General features: G+C 46.0%; 1 protein-coding gene across 1 annotated transcript in view; it reads right to left on the bottom strand.

Moving 5' to 3' along the window:
* SERINC5 (serine incorporator 5) overlaps positions 1-20,190 on the bottom strand; it is a 106,312-nt gene that overhangs the window by 54,176 nt on the left and 31,946 nt on the right. The window contains exon 2 of the mRNA XM_018053667.1: positions 1,137-1,298. Within this exon, the coding sequence (XP_017909156.1) occupies positions 1,137-1,298 (162 nt within the window). The remainder of the gene's footprint in view (positions 1-1,136; positions 1,299-20,190) is intronic.

The following is a 20,190-nucleotide window of genomic DNA, read 5'->3' as shown; positions in this document are numbered from 1 at the left end:
GTACATTTAAAATAGTCTGCATTTGCAGCCTAAGGTCAGGGGGAACAAACACTTCCTTGGGAGTTGCTCCTGGTGGCTCCATCTCCGTGGTTCCAGCAGGGCACTGTCTGACCTTGCCCCTTTGGGCAAGGGAAGATGGGTCTGGGCCCCTGGAAGATGCAGTGCTAAGCGCTAAGTCTGTGGGGCAAATAGGGTCTAGCTGGTCAGCCTTTCTTCTTCTCTCCCGTTCCCTCCGAGGAGAGCTGCCCCCAGAGAACACGCCTGCAGCAAACGTGCCCCTGTAGAGGAAGTGTTCCCTGGCTCAGGTGGGGTCCCCAGGTGGGTTAAGTCTGACTCATTTTGGGGGTTCAGTAGTAGGAAGCCCACTTCCTTGCAAATATGAGTCATGCTGTCTTATACCAGCTTTTTTGGGGGGGATAAAAGTGATGTTTGTATCTACCTGCTGACATTGTAGTATTTTTTGTCAGTTTATTCAGAACCTGAGAAGGGAAGGATGGTGTTATTTATTGGGCTCCCTCAGAATCCCCAACTCAACCCCTCATCATCAGGCCCATTATGAGGAAACTCCAGAAAAAGGTCCTATATGTGTCTCTCTCAGAATCACATACCAGGGATACCTTGCAGATATTGCCCAGGCAATGACTGGAAGAAAATCCATCCTTCACCCTTGGAAATATCCACCCTACAAGTGACATGTCCAGAAAAGGAAAACCCGCCCTTTAGCCCACTCCTCATTATGTGTGGCATGGTCTAGGCTTTACCACACTGGCCACATTAAGTGTTTATATAATAGCTGCTGGAGACACTGGCAGTCATCCTTAGGACAAGGGAAAAGTACAAAAGTCTACAAGGAAAGACTACACATCTAATCAGCCATCAACAAAGCTAAGACAACACACACAATCTTCTCCACCAAAAGCATCAGAAGGCATCTGACCTACCACTAAAGATCAAGATGGGGAAGGGTTTGCCCGCTTAGAGAGAAAGCATTGAAAAGGCTTCAGCAAGGCTTGGGGAGAGCAGGTATAACCCCAAACCACCCCGGGTGGCTGGGCCCCATGCTCTACACTGAATGCTTCCCACACCCCCTGATTAACCATCGCCGGTGATGGGCAGAGTGGACGGGGCTGACTCACGTGCTCCCTCATCTGGTTGGCCACGGTGTCGGACATCATGACGCAGCAGATGATGACGACCAGGATGAAGTAGAGCGCGTACATGAAGCGGGTGCTCCGGGACTGGCGGACCTTGGGGCCACAGCAGTAGGAGCAGCCGGCGTTCCCACAGCAGCAGGCCAGCTAGAAAGGGAACACAGAGCGTCTTCTCAGAGCCTCTCCTTTATAGACCTACTGAGCCCAGACCTCTGCAGGTGAGCTCCCACCCACAGGACGTGTGTGAACAAAGCTGTCGCCAGGACTGGTCTGACATTGTCTTTAATAAACATGGTGAGGCTTAGGAGATGTCCAGTAGCTAAACAGAAAAGGCGCCCTTCACCCGAAGCACTGTGATCACTCAGACAAAAACAATCAGGGAAGAGCACAAGAAGCCAAGAATTAGAAGAACTAAGGGAAGTGGGAAGGATGGGAAAACCAAGAAGCTGAGCCCAAGAAAGAGACGTGTCAAAATCCATAGCCAAAGAAAGAACTGCATGGTATGGTGGGGGCTGGGGTGGGGGCCGGAGGAGGGGGCGGATTACCACGAACAGGAAGCACAAAAGACACAGGCGCCTCTCAGAGATTCACACAGGAAGGGTGGGCCTGAGGCTAATGAGTGGGCAGGACTGGGCTTTATCGGTCAATGCAACTGGACATAATTTGACTTGAGAATATTAAATAAAAACAGGGACTAAGTTTTCAGGTTTGGGTCTGGCGTTAATTTTTTTTTTCTTGAAGAGTTTTTTTGTTTTTTGTTTTTTAAAGAGTAGTTTTAGGTTTTACAACAAAATTAAGGGGAAGGCACAGCGATGTCCCGTATGCCCCCTTTCCCACACAGGTACAGTCTCTCCCACTGTCAATATCATTGACCAGAATGGTACATTAAAAAAAATTTTTACCAAGGATGAACTTGCACTGGCACCTCAAAATCACACCAAGTCCGTGGTTTACATAAGGCTCCATTCTCGGTGTCCTGTATGTTACGGGTTTAGATAAATGTCCAATGATATCGATCCATCATTACAGTATTAAGAGTATTTTCACTGCCCTAAAAGGAAACTATTCTTTAGTAACCACCGGGCAAGAGAACACAGCGTTGTTACAAGCTCAAAGTATTCAGCCAGCCTGGATTTGGGACCTGGCTCTGCAACCTATTAGCTATGAGCCCCAAGCACGTTTCCTTACTTTTCAAGACTTAGACTCCTCATGTATTAGAGTACGGGTGGTAACATACTTAATGTACTGCTGGTCTCTTGGATAACCTAATCAGACATACCTGGTTTTAGGGAGGAATTTGCTCTTTAGTAAATAGAGAATAATACAAAAGAGATTACCATAAACTACAAATGACCACCAAAACCTATGTGTTTTAACACTATATATAAAAACCTAACAATGTAATCTTTTGATCACGATTTAGCAGGAAGTTCAGAGTTTTGCACGGCTTCAAAACAAGCATCAGTTAGAAGGCTACACTATAAATATCACTTATGGTAAGAAGAGATCACGGGAGTAAGATGACAACAGGCTGTAATCATCAGGACAGATCTTGGAAAGATACATATTTCCCAGATTATTTAATCTACTTCATGAAATCGCTGTTGTTTAAGCCCTTTGTCATTCTGCACTATTTCATTACTTGAAATGTCCTAATGTGCCCTTTCCATCTTATATGCAGTTTTCTCAGCCATTTTCCTCAAGACTCTTCTTGCCTCATAAGGCTGGGCCACTGCTTTGCAAGATCAGCTCCTCTACCGGGCTGAGCTAACAGATCACACATCGGAACCCTAACTCCGCTGCCTCTATGGTGTTCTTACAGGCCACCTTCCTTCACAGTTCACTCACCCACGGTCTCTGTCTTTGATTTGCTGATCCCTTTCCACTCATATGCCCCAATTTTTCTTTTCTCTCCCTCGCAGCTCCCTCTTTTCTCCTCCCACTGGCCTAGCTGGCTCCTCTCCCAGCCCTGCCTCCCTCCTCTGCCTCTCAAATTCCTTCCCAACCGCCTCATTCACTGGTTGCTAACTCTTTAAGCTCCATGGTCTTAGACAACCAGTTTTACTGTCTTTCAAATTCAAATGTGATCAAATATTTATCCTACATGGAAAAAGAAATATTTAGAAGCAGATGATACATACCATGACATCACTTACCCAAAGCAGAATCAACCTTTACACTTAACTGTCTCCGCAGAGGGAAAAATGAACAGATGCAGACATAATGTGAGCCTAATCGATCATTTAAAGACAGATGGTAACAGAGGAATATGATTATGGAAGATGAAGAGAAAATCATATTGGTTTAATCCTATCGTTTTTAAAGTCACGTAGCATTGTATAGACCTAATTTTTTAGTTGGAAAATGAAACTATTTCCTGCCATATCAGTAAACAAGTATGTGACAGTCATCCGCAATTGCAGTCTCCATGTGAGCCAGGAGCTCTGAGGAAACTCAGGATGTGAAAACACAAGAAACTTGCCCCAAAGAGCTGAGATCTATATCAAAGGAACAATTTCAATGAGACCCAACTCTCGCATCTCCCCACACATAGCAAAGTGCCAAACTTCTGGGGACAGTAATCTGATATTCAGACTGCGTGCCCTTTGTTGCAAAGTGAGTGAGTGAAGTCGCTCAGTCGTGTCCGACTCTGCGAGCCCGTAGACTGCAGCCTACCAAGCTCCTCCGTCCATGGGATTCTCCAGGCAAGAGTACTCGAGTGGGTTGCCATTTCCCTCTCCAGAGGATCTTCCCGACCCAGGGATCGAACCCAGGTCTCCTGCATTGCAGGCAGACGCTTTAACCTCTGAGCCACCAGGGATGTCTTTGTTGCAAAGCTCCTATATATCCTAGCTTCCCCTCACCTCCTCAGAGCAGGTTCTCAGAACTATCTGAAATGCTGTCTCCTAGGCTACAGTCCTCATTTTGCCCCCAAAGAAAACTTAAATGGCAACTCTCATTTTGTGCATTTTTTTAAATCAACAAAATTCTCCTTTTTTTTCACTTTCACTCTGTATTTGGTATTTACGTGTATATACATATGAGTTTCCCTGGTGGCTCAGGGATAAAGAATCCACCCGCAATGCAGGAGATGCGGGTTTGATCCCTCAGTCCCCTAAAGGAGGAAATGGCAATCCACTCCAGTATTCTTGCCTGGGAAATCCTATGGACAGAGCAGCCAGCAGGCTATAGTCCATTGGGTCACAAAAGAGTCAGCTATGACTTAGCAACTAAACCACCACCACACACACACACATACATATAGATAGATAGGCAGATATAGATGTGTGCACATAAATACACACACACGCCTAATATTAGAATCAAATAGCAGAGCTCTACTAGCCTACAAGTTATTTATCAATGAAAACTAGGCCAATCACAAACAGTAAAAGTGTACTACGTGCATGCTAAGTCACTTCAGTCATGTCCGACTCTTTGCAACCCCACGGACTGTGTGTAGCCTGCCGGGCTCCTCTGTCCGTGAGATTCTCCAGGAAAGAACACTAGAGTTGGTTGCCATGCCCTCCTCCAGGAGATCTTCTCGACCCAGAGAACAAACCCCCGTCTCTTACGTCTCATTATCTTAAGCCATCATTGACATGGAAGTGGAAATTCAAAACAGCATCCATGAAAGTACTGTTATATTAGCATCAGGGAAAATCTCACAGCCCTGCTGACTTACCCCGTCCTTCTGGAAGAGTATAATTTATAAAATGGGTTTATCTTTTATTCCCTGACATTCACAGCTTTATTGCTCTGGGCATTTGTTGTTCAGTTGCTCAGTCGTGTCTCTTTGTGACCCCATGGACTCAGTCGTGTCTGACTCTTTGTGACCCCATGGACTGCAGCACTCCAGGCTTCCTTGTCTTTCATCTTCTCCCAGAGCTTACTCAAACTCATGCCCATTGAGTCAGTGATGCCATCCAACCATCTTGTCCTCTGTTGTCCCCTTCCTCCCCTGCCTTCAATCTTTCCCAGCATCAGGGTCTTTTCCAATGAGTCCATTCTTTGCATCAGGTGGCCAAAGTATTGTAGCTTCAGCATCAGTCCTTCCAATGAATATTCAGAACTGATCTCCTTTAGGATGGACTGCTTGGATCTCCTTGCAGTCCAAGGGACTCTCAAGAGTCTTCTCCAACACCACAGTTCAAAAGCATCAATTCTTCGGTGCTCAGCTTTCGTTATAGTCCAACTCTCACATCCATACATGAGTACTGGAAAAACCATAGCTTTGACTAGATGGACCTTTGTTGGCAAAGTAATGTCTTTGTTTTTTAATACACTGTCTAGGTTTGTCATAACTTTCCTTCCAAGGAGTAAGCGTCTTTTAATTTCATGGCTGCAATCACCATCTGCAGTGATCTTGGAGCCCAAGAAAATAAAGTCTGTCACTGTTTCCATTGTTTCCCCATCATATTGCCATGAAGTGATGGGACCAGATGCCATGATCTTCATTTTTTGAATGCTGAATTTTAAGCCAGCTTTTTCACTCTCCTCTTTAACCTGCAAGAGGCTCTTTAGTTCCTCTTCACTTTTTGCCTAAGGGTGGTATCATCTGTATACCTGTGGTTATTGATATTTCTCCCAGCATTCTTGATTCCAGCTTGTGCTTCATCCAGCCTGGCATTTCACATGATGTACTCTGCATATAAGTTAAATAGGCAGGGTGACAATATACAGCCTTGACGTACTCCTTTCCCAATTGGAACCAGTCTGTTGTTCCATGTCCAGTTCTGTTGTTTCTTGACCTGCATACATGGCACTCCTCAAACCTACAACTTCAAAACTGGAGAAATCAATTCCTAGCCAGTCTAACTTCTGGGGCTGTCACCAGCTTGGAGATGAATGTCTGTGTCTTGTTACTCCTGATTCCAAAGGACTTAAACTTTCTACTGAAAAGGTAGAAAAAAGAAAGGCAGAATGTGCAACACCCAGAGTGAACCCTAATGTAAACGGCGGACTTTAGATGACAATGAAGTGTCCACACAGATCACTGGTTGTACCGAACGTACCACTATGGCTGCTGCGGCTGCTGCTAAGTCGCTTCAGTCGTGTCCGACTCTGTGCGACCCCATAGACGGCAGCCCACCAGGCGCCCCCGTCCCTGGGATTCTGCAGGCAAGAACACTGGAGTGGGTTGCCATTTCCTTCTCCAGTGCATCAAAGTGAAAAGTGAAAGTGAAGTCGCTCAGTCGTGTCCGACTCCTAGCGACCCCATGGACTGCAGCCCACCAGGCTCCTCCATCCATGGGATTTTCCAGGCAAGAGTACTGGAGTGGGGTGCCATTGCCTTCTCCGACCACTATGGCAGGGGGTGTGAATAATGGAAGAGCTGTGTGTGTAATGAACATAGCATTCTGGTGGGGATGTGAATAGTGGGAGAGCGGTGTGTGTGTAATGAAGTACCACTCTGGCGGGGCATGTGAGTAGTGGGAGAGCTGTGTGTGTAATGAAGGTACCACTCTAGTTGGGGGTGTGAATAGTGCGAAAGCTGTGTAAAGAATGTAGCACTCTGGTAGGGGGGTGAATAGTGGGAGAGCTGTGGTGGGGTGAATGTGCCGCTGTAGCAAGGGGTGTAAACAATGGGAGAGCTGTGGTGGGGTGAATGTGCCGCTGTAGCGAGGGGTGTGAACAATGGGAGAGTGATGGTGGGGTGACTGTGCCGCTGTAGCAAGCAGTGTGAACAATGGGAGAGCTGTGGTGGGGTGAATGTGCCGCTGTAGCGAGCGGTGTGAACAATGGGAGAGCTTTGGTGGGGTGAATGTGCTGCTGTAGCAAGGGGTGTGAACAATGGGAGAGCGATGGTGGGGTGAGGAAGCACGGATTATGTTTGAAGTCTGTGTCTCTTCCTCTTCATTTTGCTGGAACCCCGAATATCTTAAAAATAAATCTATCGAAAAACAAACAACATATGAACAAAACAGTGCCCATCAATGGCTCAATAAACAGATGCTAAATGAATAACATACGATAAATTCCTAATAGCAACACTCCTCAAATGAAAGGGCTCACAACCCCTCTCCACAAGGCCAAGGGTACACGGCACATGCTGCACTCTGAACCTCTCACGCCCACACGGTATCACAGAGGGCTCATTATGAAGGCCTTGAATTTCTGCACACAATCTTTCCCCACAAGAAATCAGTATACATTCAAGAGGGACCCAAGACAATCCTTTGGGAGGACCCTGTTTACAATTCTTCTAGAAGTTCGTCCTGCAGGTATGATTACACAAGGGCAGAGGTTTAAGTATAAGATTGCTCATTAAAAGCATAAAAACAGTCTTATTCTCCAGCTGCACAGGGACTGAATAAATTAATTATGGACTCTCCACAAAGGAAGAAGGCAGCGTTATGGGCAGAACTGTGTCTTTATGCTCATCCCTCCTGTCATATGCCGAAGTCCTAATCCCCTGTATCTCTGCACGTGACTTTGGACAGAGGGCCCTGAAAGAGGTAGTTAAGATTAAACAAGGTCATCGGGTGGGCCCTAATCCAGTATGACTGGGGTCCTTATAAGAAGAAGAGATTAGGACACAGACACACACAGAAGGAAGACCATGTGAAGCCACAGGGGGAGGTCAGCCATCTGCGAGTCAAGGAGAGAAGCCTCCCATGATCCTGGACTTCTAGCCCTGAGATCTGTGAACAATTAAGTGTCGGATGTTTACTTACACCACCCGGTCTGTGGTACTTGGTCATGATGGTAAACTAACACAGTCAGTAGAGCCGGATACTTTATAGTAATGCATATCTATAAGTGGGGTGTGCGGATACAAAGACCACTAACATCAATCAGCCGGAGGGTAGGCCTAGGAGGCTGGGCCTCGATGTGGGGAGGGAAATAAGACAGCTATGCCGCACAGTTCTGCTCTCCTGTTTGGGTTTTTAACCATGTATGTGTATCGCCCTTGTGATTAAAAAAAAAAGAAAATAGACTATTTAAGAAGAGTAACTGTGTTTTGAGATATTGATACAGAAGTATTTGCAACGTGGCATTGACTTGTGATTTCTTTCTTTCTGAAGAACTCCCCCTCCTTCAAATATACTGAAAAAGAAAAAATTTCAAAGAGCTGTTCACACCCTATGTTTAACTTCCTTTGAAATAACCACAGCATGAAGAGTAAAGGCTTTTCTAAATAGAAGGTGCTTTTTCCAAAGAGGAGGGTGAGCAGAGTCCACATGAAAGGATAAGCCAGCCTCTTGCTGCTACCTGGAGCTGGGCCTTCCGCTTAGTGTGAGTTTTCCTCTCTTATCTAAAGAGAATACACACACGCCTGCACGCGCGCGCGCGCGCACACACACACACACACACACTCCCCACAATAATAAACATCAGTCACCCTCCCTGTCCTCCCCACTGGCCTTGGGCTTGTCAACCACAAATTGTCGCTTGCCCTGGGTGCTTGCTTGCCTTTCACCTCTGCAAGGATTAAGTCCTGTGCTGCTGCAGCGGCTGACCTCAACACCCCCTTGAAGGAGTTCAGGGTGGAGAGCAGAAGCGAGGCATCTTTGAGCTGGGAAAACTGGCAGGACAGGTCTTCAGAGAGTTGCATATTCTCAGGAGCTGATTTTATGAGCCGAATTCTTACATGTCCTCATGTCCACAGAAGCACTATAATCCTTCATGGTGATGACTGTTTCTTGTGACTAGCAGAAGCTTCACAAGACTAGTAGAAACCTCCTAAAAATAAACATGCTTGATAGTACGTACTCCCCTTTTACCAAAATCACATACATACTGTCCTTCTCCCCTACCTCTTTCGAGCAGTTTCTCAGAGCTCTCTGAGGTGCTCTCTCCCGGGCTGCAGTCCTCATCTTGCCCTAACTAGAACCTGACTCACAACTCTCACGTTGTGCAATTTTATCTTTTTTTTTTTTAAAGTCAACAGGTTGAGAGTTCTTCTAAGGACTGATGCCAGGGACATGAGGAAATGATCACAGAAGTGAAACATGAGTTCGGACTGGTAGTAACTTCCAGGCTCTTCTTTTGTTAAATTAAAAAGCACAATTTCTATATTATCTAGAATTCCCTGCTGACACCACCACAAATTGGAAATAGCAAGAAATAAGGAAGAAAGCCAAAGAGATGTCACAGAATCATAAAATCCATGTAAATAAACACACATGTATCTTGTAAGAGTTCCCCTCTCCCTCCCTCAGGTCTGGTCTTCACAATTCCAACAGGCTTGCCTAAGCCCACTGGTGGAAGAGTACAGGTCTGAGGACCAGAGGGCCTGGACTCTAACTCTGTGCAGCTCTGGGACTTGGTTTTCCTCATCTGCACACTGAAGGAGCCTAGCAGAGGATAGGTAAAGAGGTTTCATCTCATGCTCAACTCATTGGCAATGGCAGTCCTGAGGTGGGTTCTAAGGCTGAATGTCTCACTCCACAGGGGAAATGCAAGCACCAATGAGCACCAGGTGCCAGAGGCACGGAGGCACCCCTGCTAGAGTCTGGTCATCCCTGCAACAGGTGACCTGACCTCTCCCATCCATAAACTCTCAGATGTTGAAAATGACCTGCAAGAGGCAAGCACACTGGGTTAATAAGCCCAAAGCACGAAGGCAGAAAGATCAATCAGAAAGAGAAGAATTGAAAAGTGGAGCAGTCAAAGGCTCCTCGCGTAGCCGTGGGTTCTATGAGCATCCCTGCAGCACTGCGTTCCATACCACGTCTGCAATGTTCAGCTCCCGAGGCAGTGCCAAAACTCACGTTCATCATCATGGCTCAGGCATCTCATTACCTCGGGTTCCCTTCCTTCCACTTAGGAAGGTAAACAAGCTGCGTACGACGCTTTTGTTACAAGAATCACTCCAAACTCAGGACACATTTTTAGTTCCAGTGCTTTAGTTTGGGGGAGTGTAAGCCCCTCAGCAACATGGGAAACATTCGCTTTTCTCTTTTGGCACACCTCACAGCTTGCTAGATATCTTAGTTCTCCAATCAGGGATCGAACCCATGTCCCCCTGCAGTGGAAGCCCAGAGCCCTAACCACTGGACAACCAGGGACTCCCAGCATTTATTCAGACTTATTCCACGAGAGCTCTGGACAGCCTGGTTGGCTTTAGTGCCATCTAAACTGAGTTCAATCTTCAAAATGAAAGAACGCTTCAAATCTGACATGGACCTTCATTCAGTCCTTTTCCACTTGGAAATGCAGGAGCCCAGCAGAACTGAGGAAAAGACTTCACAGAGATTTTTGTTAACTACAATAATTATAATACTGTCCCTTAATAAATAGTGAGGGGATGGAGCAGCAGTAGCAAGTTCCTAAAAAAGGGAAGATGTTGAAGCTGTTGGAAGCAGAACCCAGGTGTTCCCGTGCAAGCCGGGGGCATGTAACACCAAGAAAATAGAAGAAAAATGCTCAAGACATAAAAGTAGGTTCAGAATATTTTATAAAAGTAAATTGTGCTCTCTTTTAATTTTGATCCCCACGTCTTTTGGCGACACATAGTATACTCCTCATGTCCCGTCACAGCCCGCTTGCCTTCCTTCTCCTTTGAGGTTTCAGGACTTTCTGTGAATCACCAGCAGTCAGCATAGGTAAGGAAGAACTGATTCTACCTCAACAGCAGTATTTATTTAAATTTGGGTCTCCACAATCAGCCTTCTGCAGCTCATTCTCCTCACTCTATGCTCAGAAACATCTTCCCATTGAGCTCACACAGACCTTTTCCTTCTCTACAACCAGGAGGCAGAGGGAGTGGTAAACGGCAACGCTTGCCAACACGGTGCCACGTGCTGCCTGTTCCCGGTAGCTTTGCGGGGGAATGACGTGCCTTGAAAGCTAGAGCCAGAACACTCAACTACTCTGCTCAATAAGGAAGTATCTTACTGCATAAGAAATACAGGTGGCAGGCAGTCGCTAATTCACACAATGATCGTGTTTTAGAAAACTCAACACATACTATGTATATGTTAATAAGCTGGTTTGTTTAGGGCTTATTGGATTTCTCCCACTCAAAAGAATATAGGGCAGGACTTACCTGGTGGTAGAGTGGTGAAGAAGCGACCTGTCAATGCAGGGGACACAGGTTCCACCCCTGGTCTGGGAAGTTCCCACATGCCTCTGGGAAACCAAGCCCATGCATCACAATGACTGACCCCTGTACTGTGACTACTGGAGCCTGTGAGCCCAGAGCCAGGAGAGGCCACCACAGTGAGAAGCCTGTGCTGTGACTACCCAGGCATGTGAGCCCAGAGCAAGAAGCCACCACAGTGAGAAGCTTGCGCTGTGACTACCGCAGCCTGTGAGCCCAGAGCCAGGAGAGGCCAGCACAGTGAGAAGCTTGCGCACCACCGCTAGAAAGCAGCCACCATTCGCTGCAACTCAAGATGGTTGCAGCACAGCAATGAAAAAGAATCAGTGCTGCCACAAAGAAATAGATAGATAGGAACAGAATGTAGGGCAACCTAGTAAAGCTTATTTAATCCATAATAATATTAGCTAACCAGAGCTAACGCTGTGCCCTTTGTAAGGTACAACAACTTTTATCACTAGCTGTTATATCGCCCCCACTTACAGAACTGGCAAGTGGCAGGGTCAGGATTTGAATCTGTAGGCTCTTTGCAAACCTGCTCCCCTCACTGTTGGTATACAAAGAGGATGTACCACAGACCACACTGGCCTGAAACCTTGGTTCCTACAGAAGGGGAACCAGCTGTGTGGGAAGGAAGGGGCAAGTCAGGAAGCTGTTCCAGTCTCCTGTCCTCAGGGGGACAGAAAGCATTCAACAAGTATCTGAAGAAGCCGTCTCCCTTTGTGTGCCCTTCCTCTCTCCAAGTAACCTCTGGCTTCACTGGACCTGGAGGACCTCTACTAGAGACCTGCCCAAGCAGCTCAGCCCCTCCCATCACCAAGCTCCCCACTTCACCACCAAGTCCTATCCCATTAAAAAAAAAAAAAAAGTCACTCAGTCGTGTCCGACTCTTTGCAACCCCGTGGACTGTAGCCACCAGGCTCCTCTGTCCATGGGATTCTCCAGGCAAGAATACTGGCGTGGGTTGCCATTTCCTTCTCCAGGGGATCTTCCCAACCCAGGGATCGAACCAAGGTCTCTCGCATTGCAGGCAAACGCTTTAACCTCTGAGCCACCAGGGAAGCCCCATCCCATTTTTAAAGCCCTACCCTTAATCCTATGGAAGTAACCAAGTGATTTATTCACTCAACTAATGGTTACTATATCAATACTACATACCTCCTGTGCAATGTTAATTCCTGGAAATGCAGCAATAGGCCCCATGGGACCGTCCTCTAAACCCTCTGCTTCAGCTCCTCTCTGAAGTACCTAGATAACACTATCTAATGGACATTCCTGAGTTGTCTTACAGATGTGAAAACTCCCACCAAGTGGAAGACACTAACTACTCAATGACCATGAGCACCTAGCTCCTAGACCTACTACTGCCTAAAGCTTGACAATGTTAACCCCTATGACATCACCCTGTCACCTCACCATCAGCCATTCAGAGAACTGTGCACAAGCTGATCACCTTAAAAATGCTTTGCTGGAACTCTTCAGGGAGTTTGGGCACAAACCACCCGCCTCCTTGAATGGCCCTGCAATGAACCTTTCTCTGCTCCAAACTCTGATGTTTTGGTTTGTCTGGCTTCACTATGTGTTGGGCACATGAACTTACACTAACATAACATTTTGTTTAAAAGAAAGGAAACTTGGATGCTCCTTTCTGTACTGGAAGGAGTACTGATCACTGAAATTATGGTACATTCATATTATTGAATCCAATGTACCCACTGATTATACAGAAAAAATTGCCATCATGGAAAGGTGTGTGTGTGTGTGTGTGTGTGCATGCGCACATGTGCACGGTTGCTTAGTCACGTCCAATTCTTTGTGACCCTGTGGACTGCAGCCTGCCAAGCTCTTTCCAACCCAGGAAAGAATACTGAAGTTGGTTGACATTTCCTATACCAGGGGATCTTCCCAACCCAGGGATCAAACCCATGTTTCTTGCATCTTCTGCACTGGCAGGCGGATTTTTTGCCACTGAGCCACCTGGGAAGCCCATGGAAAGATATCCACACTGCGTTAACTGAAAATAGTTAATAACACAAAAACACAGAGTATGATAGCATTTGGAGTAAAATTATAACAACACATAGATCTGCCATAACATCAACAAAAAGCAATCTAGAAGGATACACCAGTGCATCAACAGTAGTTAACAGGGTTGTAGGATGATGAGTGACTATGCTTTTCCGTATTTTCTGAACTCTGTGCCATAAGTACATATCTTTTTTTTTAAATACGTTTTAAAGGCACATATCTTATAATTAGAAAAACACTTCAAGTTTCTATTTTGGAAGAAAACAAAATGACACTCCTGTTCTACCTTATGGGTGGTAAACATTCAAATATTTGCTAAATGAATCACCCAGTGAGTAAATGAGATCTACTTCAGCTATATAATTGGTAGAAAACAGATAGAGAGAGCTATTGCTATAACTGACTCATAAAAGTAGAAAATTCCTACTGTGCTGTATCTTTAAATATGGTTAAGATGGTAAACTTTTTTACCTCAACTTAAAATTTCTTTAACCCTTGTAACATTTTTTTAGTTCAACTGCTATAAATAAACCTCTGCTTGGTAGACTATGAAGCAAATAAAAGTGAAATGGGAAAAATTAATGGCTCCTAAGGATTCAAGGAGTTGAACTCGAAGCTGTTTATTTGCCTGAACCTGAAATTGGCTCTTGTGCGTCCCTTCATTTCAGATTCTTAAGTTTTTCTCTTTTGAGTTCAGAGAATTCCTTAAAGCTCCAAGGGTTTCACTTCACGTCTCTTCCATAACTGTAGGGACAGGACTCTGTAGGCATGTCAGAAAGGAATTTGGGACAGGGGTTTCTGACACAGGTTTCAACGTTCTAGAATGTGCCGGTTTCAACAGTATCCCATGAAAACTGTCAAGGGTCAGTGTCCTTCCTTCAAGAGCACTGAACACCCACAGCCGCTGGGACCCAAACTGAATCAGCCAAAGACGGGCCATCAACCAACCCCTGCCAAGCCAGCACTGGCTTTCCGGTTACCATTAATCTGGACAAAACCGTCCCCACTGCTGGGAGTCTCTTTCTCACAAGGTCAGTGTTACTTTCAGCACCGAAGCAATGCCAATCAAGCTCTCTGCTCTCAGACAGCAGTCGGATTCTTGGAGTCATTCCCTGACACCACTCCCCGCTTATGTATCTTCTAAAAAGAACATCACACTTGATGTATTTTAGTAGGTTGGTGAAGAGGATCTATAAAGTTTAAGTTAAAAGGTAAACTCTGCTTTCTGGCAGTTCAATAGAAAACAAACTCTCCTGGGAGACAGATTATCTAGAGAAGAGTTCGTCAAACTCAGCACCACTGGGGGCCACATAATTCTTCGTGGGGGGTGGGGAGAGGCGTCCTTTGAGCTATGGGATGTTTAGCAGCAGCATCCTCAGCCTTTATGTACTACATGCCACGAGCAACCACCCCACCCCCCAACACACACAAGTGGAGATAATCAGAAATGCCTCAGACAACTGCCCTCCCCCTTCTCAGTGGGGCCAGGGTGTCTGGGTTCACACCCAAGCCTGGTTATGGGCTCTTGGCCAATTCTTTACCTCTCCACGTTTCAATTACCTCATTGTTCAATGGGTATAAAAGCACCTCCTTCACAGGGTTATTTTGAGGATTAAATGAATCAGTTCAGGGAAAGTTCTTAGCACAGAGCCTGGCAAAGGGTACCACCCTCTTCCCAAGAAAGCCACCTGTACTTATCATCTATATCACCATAGTCACATCCTTCCTCCTCAGAGACACCCCTTCTCCTCAGTCCATCAGGGAGGCGTGGAAAAAAGTAAAGATGGGAGGGGGATGCAAGCAAATTATGATACCTCATTTACAATAATATTTTCATTTTCTGCTCTAATGTGGATGGTAACTGTACCTGTTGAAGGAAAATACTTTTATAAATAAAAACTCCTGAGATCTGAGCCCAGGAAAGCATCCCACCAACTTGGGAAAAAGTAGTCTCGTGTGCATGGACGCACTTTCCTCAAACCCTCTTTATTGCCACTAAGGAATGAAGGAGGCGATCAGAACATTCATTTGCACCCACTGAAGCCACAAATACCTGCAGCAGAACAGGGCTGAGAAAGACGAGTTAAACAAGTTCTAGGGGGGAAAATGGTATACGAAAACAAAACCTTGAAATTCAAAATGGAAATGTGTAGGATGATGGGAAGGAAAGTGCTCATTAGATTTAAACCATTTTTAAAAGTCAGTTTCAAGTCTTCTCATCAAAAGGAGAGGTGGGGGGGAAATCCTGCTTGTTCTACTTCATAACAGCTTATCAATAAGCAGTTAATGAACCACAAAACCCAAAATGTGCCTGATTGATTGTGTCATAGAGATTATGCCGCAGTGAAGAATCTGCCAAGTCCTTTCTAAGAAGTACTTTTCTCCAGCCCAACCCCAGACCCTGCCAAGTGCAATGAAGGAGGCCATAGAGCCAAATATGCTCTGGGAAGGAGAACAGAAATGACCTCGTTTCAACAATTCCAGTGGCCATGACCTCAGAGCTGAGGTGAGCCAGCAGTTTCAAGGGGTTAGCAATGCACTCCTTTCTCACCAAATGAAATCCCATGTGCAACTCCAATGCATAAAACATGGATATGCAACACTACAAATGTTCTTACATATTGATACAACACATATTTACCAAGTGCTTCTTAGTGACCAGGCACCATTCTAGGAGCTAGTAGTACAGTCACTGCCCTCATGAAGCTCTAGGGGATTTATATCAAACTTAGCAACCCCAAAATTCTACTCAAATTGGGACATGTCACAGCACCTCTGATCCAGTCCAGTCTCTTTAATTTCCTGATAGGAAATCTGAGGACAGATCTAATGAAGGGCATCAGTGGACCAGCAAAAAACACATCGGTTGAGACAACTCAGCAGTCTGGAAGCAGGATGAGCTAATAACTCAGACATGGGTCCCACAATTCTGAATCCATAGTGCAATCAATTCACAGACATGCAAACCTACTAAAACATGGCACCTTGAGTAAATGATGGTCTGTCGACTCTTAACAGGAAGGCAGTAAGTGTCTAAGTATCTAATACAATGTGAAAGGTTTCCATCACAGCATAGTTACAGTGATGGCATTTCATGGCTTATGATGAGTCAACCCTGGGGGGGGGCCACAAAGCTGAAGCTCTTGAAGCCACAGGCTATGGCTGCCAAGTGTCCAGGCCCCCTGATGTGCCCACTTCTCACTTCTGAAAAGCAAGCAAGTCCCTCCCCACATCCCCCACACAACCCACATGCCTAGTCAACTGCTGGCCACTTTCCCTCCCCAAGACACCTCCAACCCGTGGCGGTGACAAGCCGGCTATCTCTGAAGATGAGACTAGCTGAGGTGACTCTGCGCAGGGACAAACTTGCACATGCCTCCTGTCCTAGATTTTCCGGCAGTCAGGATTTCATATAATTCTGTTCTTCAGGATTCCCAAATGCCTGATAAAAGGTAACATTTCAAACCTGTTTTCACCTAACTGAATAAAAAAACTGAAAACAGTAATGTCAGAAAATGGCCTCCGGTTTGGAAAACCCAGAACTGCAAGCAGATGGCCCTCAGAGGCAGGGAGGGAAGAGAGAGAGGCCCATGGGAGCTGCTGGCTCTCACAGGGACCCTCCTACAGGGCTGCCCTCAGTCATCTCTCTGTGGGAAGCCTGGGGGCCACATGAAAGGGCCTTGGGGGCACAGCCTTTTCTCAGAGCTGAAGTAAGAGCTGCACTGTTTTCCTACAGCTGAGAAAACACTTTCTCAGTTAATTTCTCCATTCTTCAGTCCCTCAAAGCTTCAGAAAGCCTTCTTTTCAGCTCTCCTCTCCTTGAAGTTTCTCTCTCCCTCCCCCGTTCTAGCTTGAAGGGGAAGGAACACATATGTGTGTGCCCGCCCCCCAGGCAAATGTCCACAGTTAACTGTCTGCTTCATCTGAAGAGCTGCCCAGACACCCAGTGCATTTTATCAGCAGCCCTCTTCTGAACCAGGGCCTCAGGACAAGTGACAGGGTTTGTCAGGATGCTTTTGTTCAGGGACGGGAGGTCTCGATGGCATCAGATAGCACAGAACTCTCCGACACGTGCAACTCCCCCCACGACTGTGCCCCCAACCTGAGAAACTTCCTACTTCCTGTTACTGTTCTTAAAATACATCTGCACAAGGAACTAAGGCCACACATGAGGGAGCTCACGAATCATGTTTTTCTATCAAAATATCACAGAAATGAAAATATTCTCATACAGACCCTCCTCCCCCATCCCAACCTTCAACCTTCATAGTTTTCACCCATCAGAGCACTGACTGTGCCAGCAAGTACGGCAGAGGGGAATCTAAGGGAGATTCTCCCTGGGGCATTCTTTTTAATGAAAGAAGTCACTCATGTTGGGGGTGGTGTTCCCTCTGCTGCTTAAAACCACAAAGGTAGAGCTCTTCTATCAGGCCTAGACGTGAAGAACAGTACCTCAGCATCAAAATCAAACACAGGGACCACAGAGCTAGACAGACGCACACACTCAATGAACTATTATTGGGTTGCAAGGTAAACAGGCCCAAGGGGTGGGCAGTTCAGGAAACAGGCCTTAATTACTGTTATTTGTTCAGTCAAACCTAGCATTTCTCAAGCCAACTGGGTGGAGTGGACAGAGAAGAGGGCTCCAGGGAAGAGTCTGGATCTGTCTGGCCCCTCCTTCCTTCCCCCAGGGAAATCCAAGGCCTGGTTCAAAGGGCCCAAGCTTGGGAGTTGGCAGGCTGGGGCCATGCTAGGGCTGTGGGATGGAGTCTCTGAAGCGGGGAGCCCCCACCCTCTATGAAGAGAGAGGAATCAGCCAGCACAAGGCCTGAGCACCCACGCAAGAAGCTGGGAGGATGCGGGCGGCAATGAAGTCAAAGCCCTTAGCTTACCTCCCTGGACCTTGACTTGGTGGTGGACACGGGAGGGGGAGGCCTGGGGAGCTGCTGGAGTGAGGAGAAAAGCAGGTCTGGTGGGGATGTGGTGTGAGCGGAGGGCCACGGATAAGAGCCTGGACCAGGGGATAGTCAAAGAAAGTGCAGGAAGGCCCCCAGATTGGCCCAGAGCAGAACATGACTGGCAAATTCGTAAGTACCTGAGCTCCATGGTACCTAGTGCGGGGCGGCAGGGTGGGGATCACTGGAAGCCTGTCAGTTCTCAGAATTAGAACCTGCATTTAATAAGCTCCCCAGGTGATCTATGGCTCCTTCAAAGTTGTGCCCAAGCTCAAGGAATTCAGGGAGGGCTTCTCTTTTGCAGCGGCAGAGCCTCCTGTTCCGTGGATATGGAACAAGTAGAAGGCAGACGCGGCCGTGTGTTTAAGGAAGACGTTCCACTCCCCTCATAGCAAGTTCCTCAGTTTCCACTCAGGAGGACTCTCCAGGAATGGCAGATGGGGAACACACATCTCCAGGGGGATCAAGCACTGTCCCAGTATGACAAGGGGATTGTGACAGACAAGTATACAGTCCCTGAAAAAGATGCCGTTAAATAATTAATACAAGAAAATGCTCATGGACATGTCTCTGGGAAAAGACAGAGAAAACAGACTAAAATATTAACCAGAGCTGTGATTTTAAATCATGTTTGTCTTCTTTACCTTGTCCCGGTTTTTCCAGATTTTCAACATTAGGATGGATTTAAAAAAGAAAAGTATGCAAAATCTTAATAGGTGAAGAATAAAACAGTAGAAATCTTCTGTACAAAGCCCACTTAATTCGCTACCTTCCACATAGGCTTTGCTTTGCTATTTTATGTATAAAATTCATTCTCTTGGGGATAGGTTATAGAACAAGACAACCTTGGCAAAATCAAAAATATCAGAAGGGAAGAAATACCATAAAATGAGTTTCAAGGATCGCTTTATTTACAACGGCCCCAATCTCACTGTTCTCCAGGCCAGAACACTGGAGTGGGTAGCCTTTCCCCCCTCCAGGGGATCTTCCCAACCCAGGGATCAAAGCCAGGTCTCCTGCATTGCAGGCGGATTCTTTATCAACTGAACTATCAGGGAAGCCCCCTAGCTAATCCCTAGATATAGCAAATAAATCCTCTATAAGTAAACCTCTCACATGTAAACTAGTCAACCCAGGGTCATATTCTGAGTCACCCCTACTATCTGGCTCTTAGGCTCCAGGAAGTAATATTTCTCTGCCCTGACCATCCCAGCGTCACATACCAGACATAGACACCACCTCCTCTATGTCCCAGAGCCCATTGACATTACCCAAACCAGCCAACCCTAAACGTGCTCACCCTGCCCTGCCTTCCCAAGGAAGCCACAATAAAGACTCCTGCCCATGCCTTTCCCTCACTCCTTCTGTCTCCTGACCCTGCTGCTTCCCCATGTGGCCCAGGATGGCATGGGGACCCCTATAACAAACTGCCTTTGCAATGGCAGTCATCTCTTGATCTGTGGGCTTCACCACACTCAAATGATAATTAAACCTACATTTTAAAATACTCCCCCAAAATGGCCTCATTTTCTCAATTTTCATTTCTTAATTCCATATATTTTTCCTTAAGCCTTCACCACATGCTCTCAATTATGTATGGACAGATGGCAAACAGAAAGAACACATCGTAAATATTAATAAAAAGCTAGGCATTAGAAGATGACATTTAGCTTGCTTTTTCAATAATAAATGCTTGGGATTTTATAGGATATATATAATACTTAAATTCTGCTACATAATCATATCTAGTTCATATCACTAACTTTCTCATAGTGCTCAGTAAGGAACTCCACGTTCTACAGAGAGTATCTCATCCCAAGGACAATTTTGAGAGTCAGTATTCTGATCAAATTAAAACTCATCTCACAGAATAAATTCCTGGTACCCTTCAGTTTCCAGAATAACTTGAAGCATTCCAAGGCAGGAAAAAAAAAAAAAAAAAAAACGAAAAGGAGGAGCCACCAGGAACAAACAGAAATCCACTTAACCTTTGATGATAAAATGTGTC

This window comes from Capra hircus, chromosome 10 (genome assembly GCF_001704415.2).
Source record: "Capra hircus breed San Clemente chromosome 10, ASM170441v1, whole genome shotgun sequence".
Lineage (NCBI taxonomy): Eukaryota > Metazoa > Chordata > Mammalia > Artiodactyla > Bovidae > Capra > Capra hircus.
Note: the sequence above shows the minus strand (reverse complement) of the source record. Positions and strands in the feature narration are given on the sequence as shown.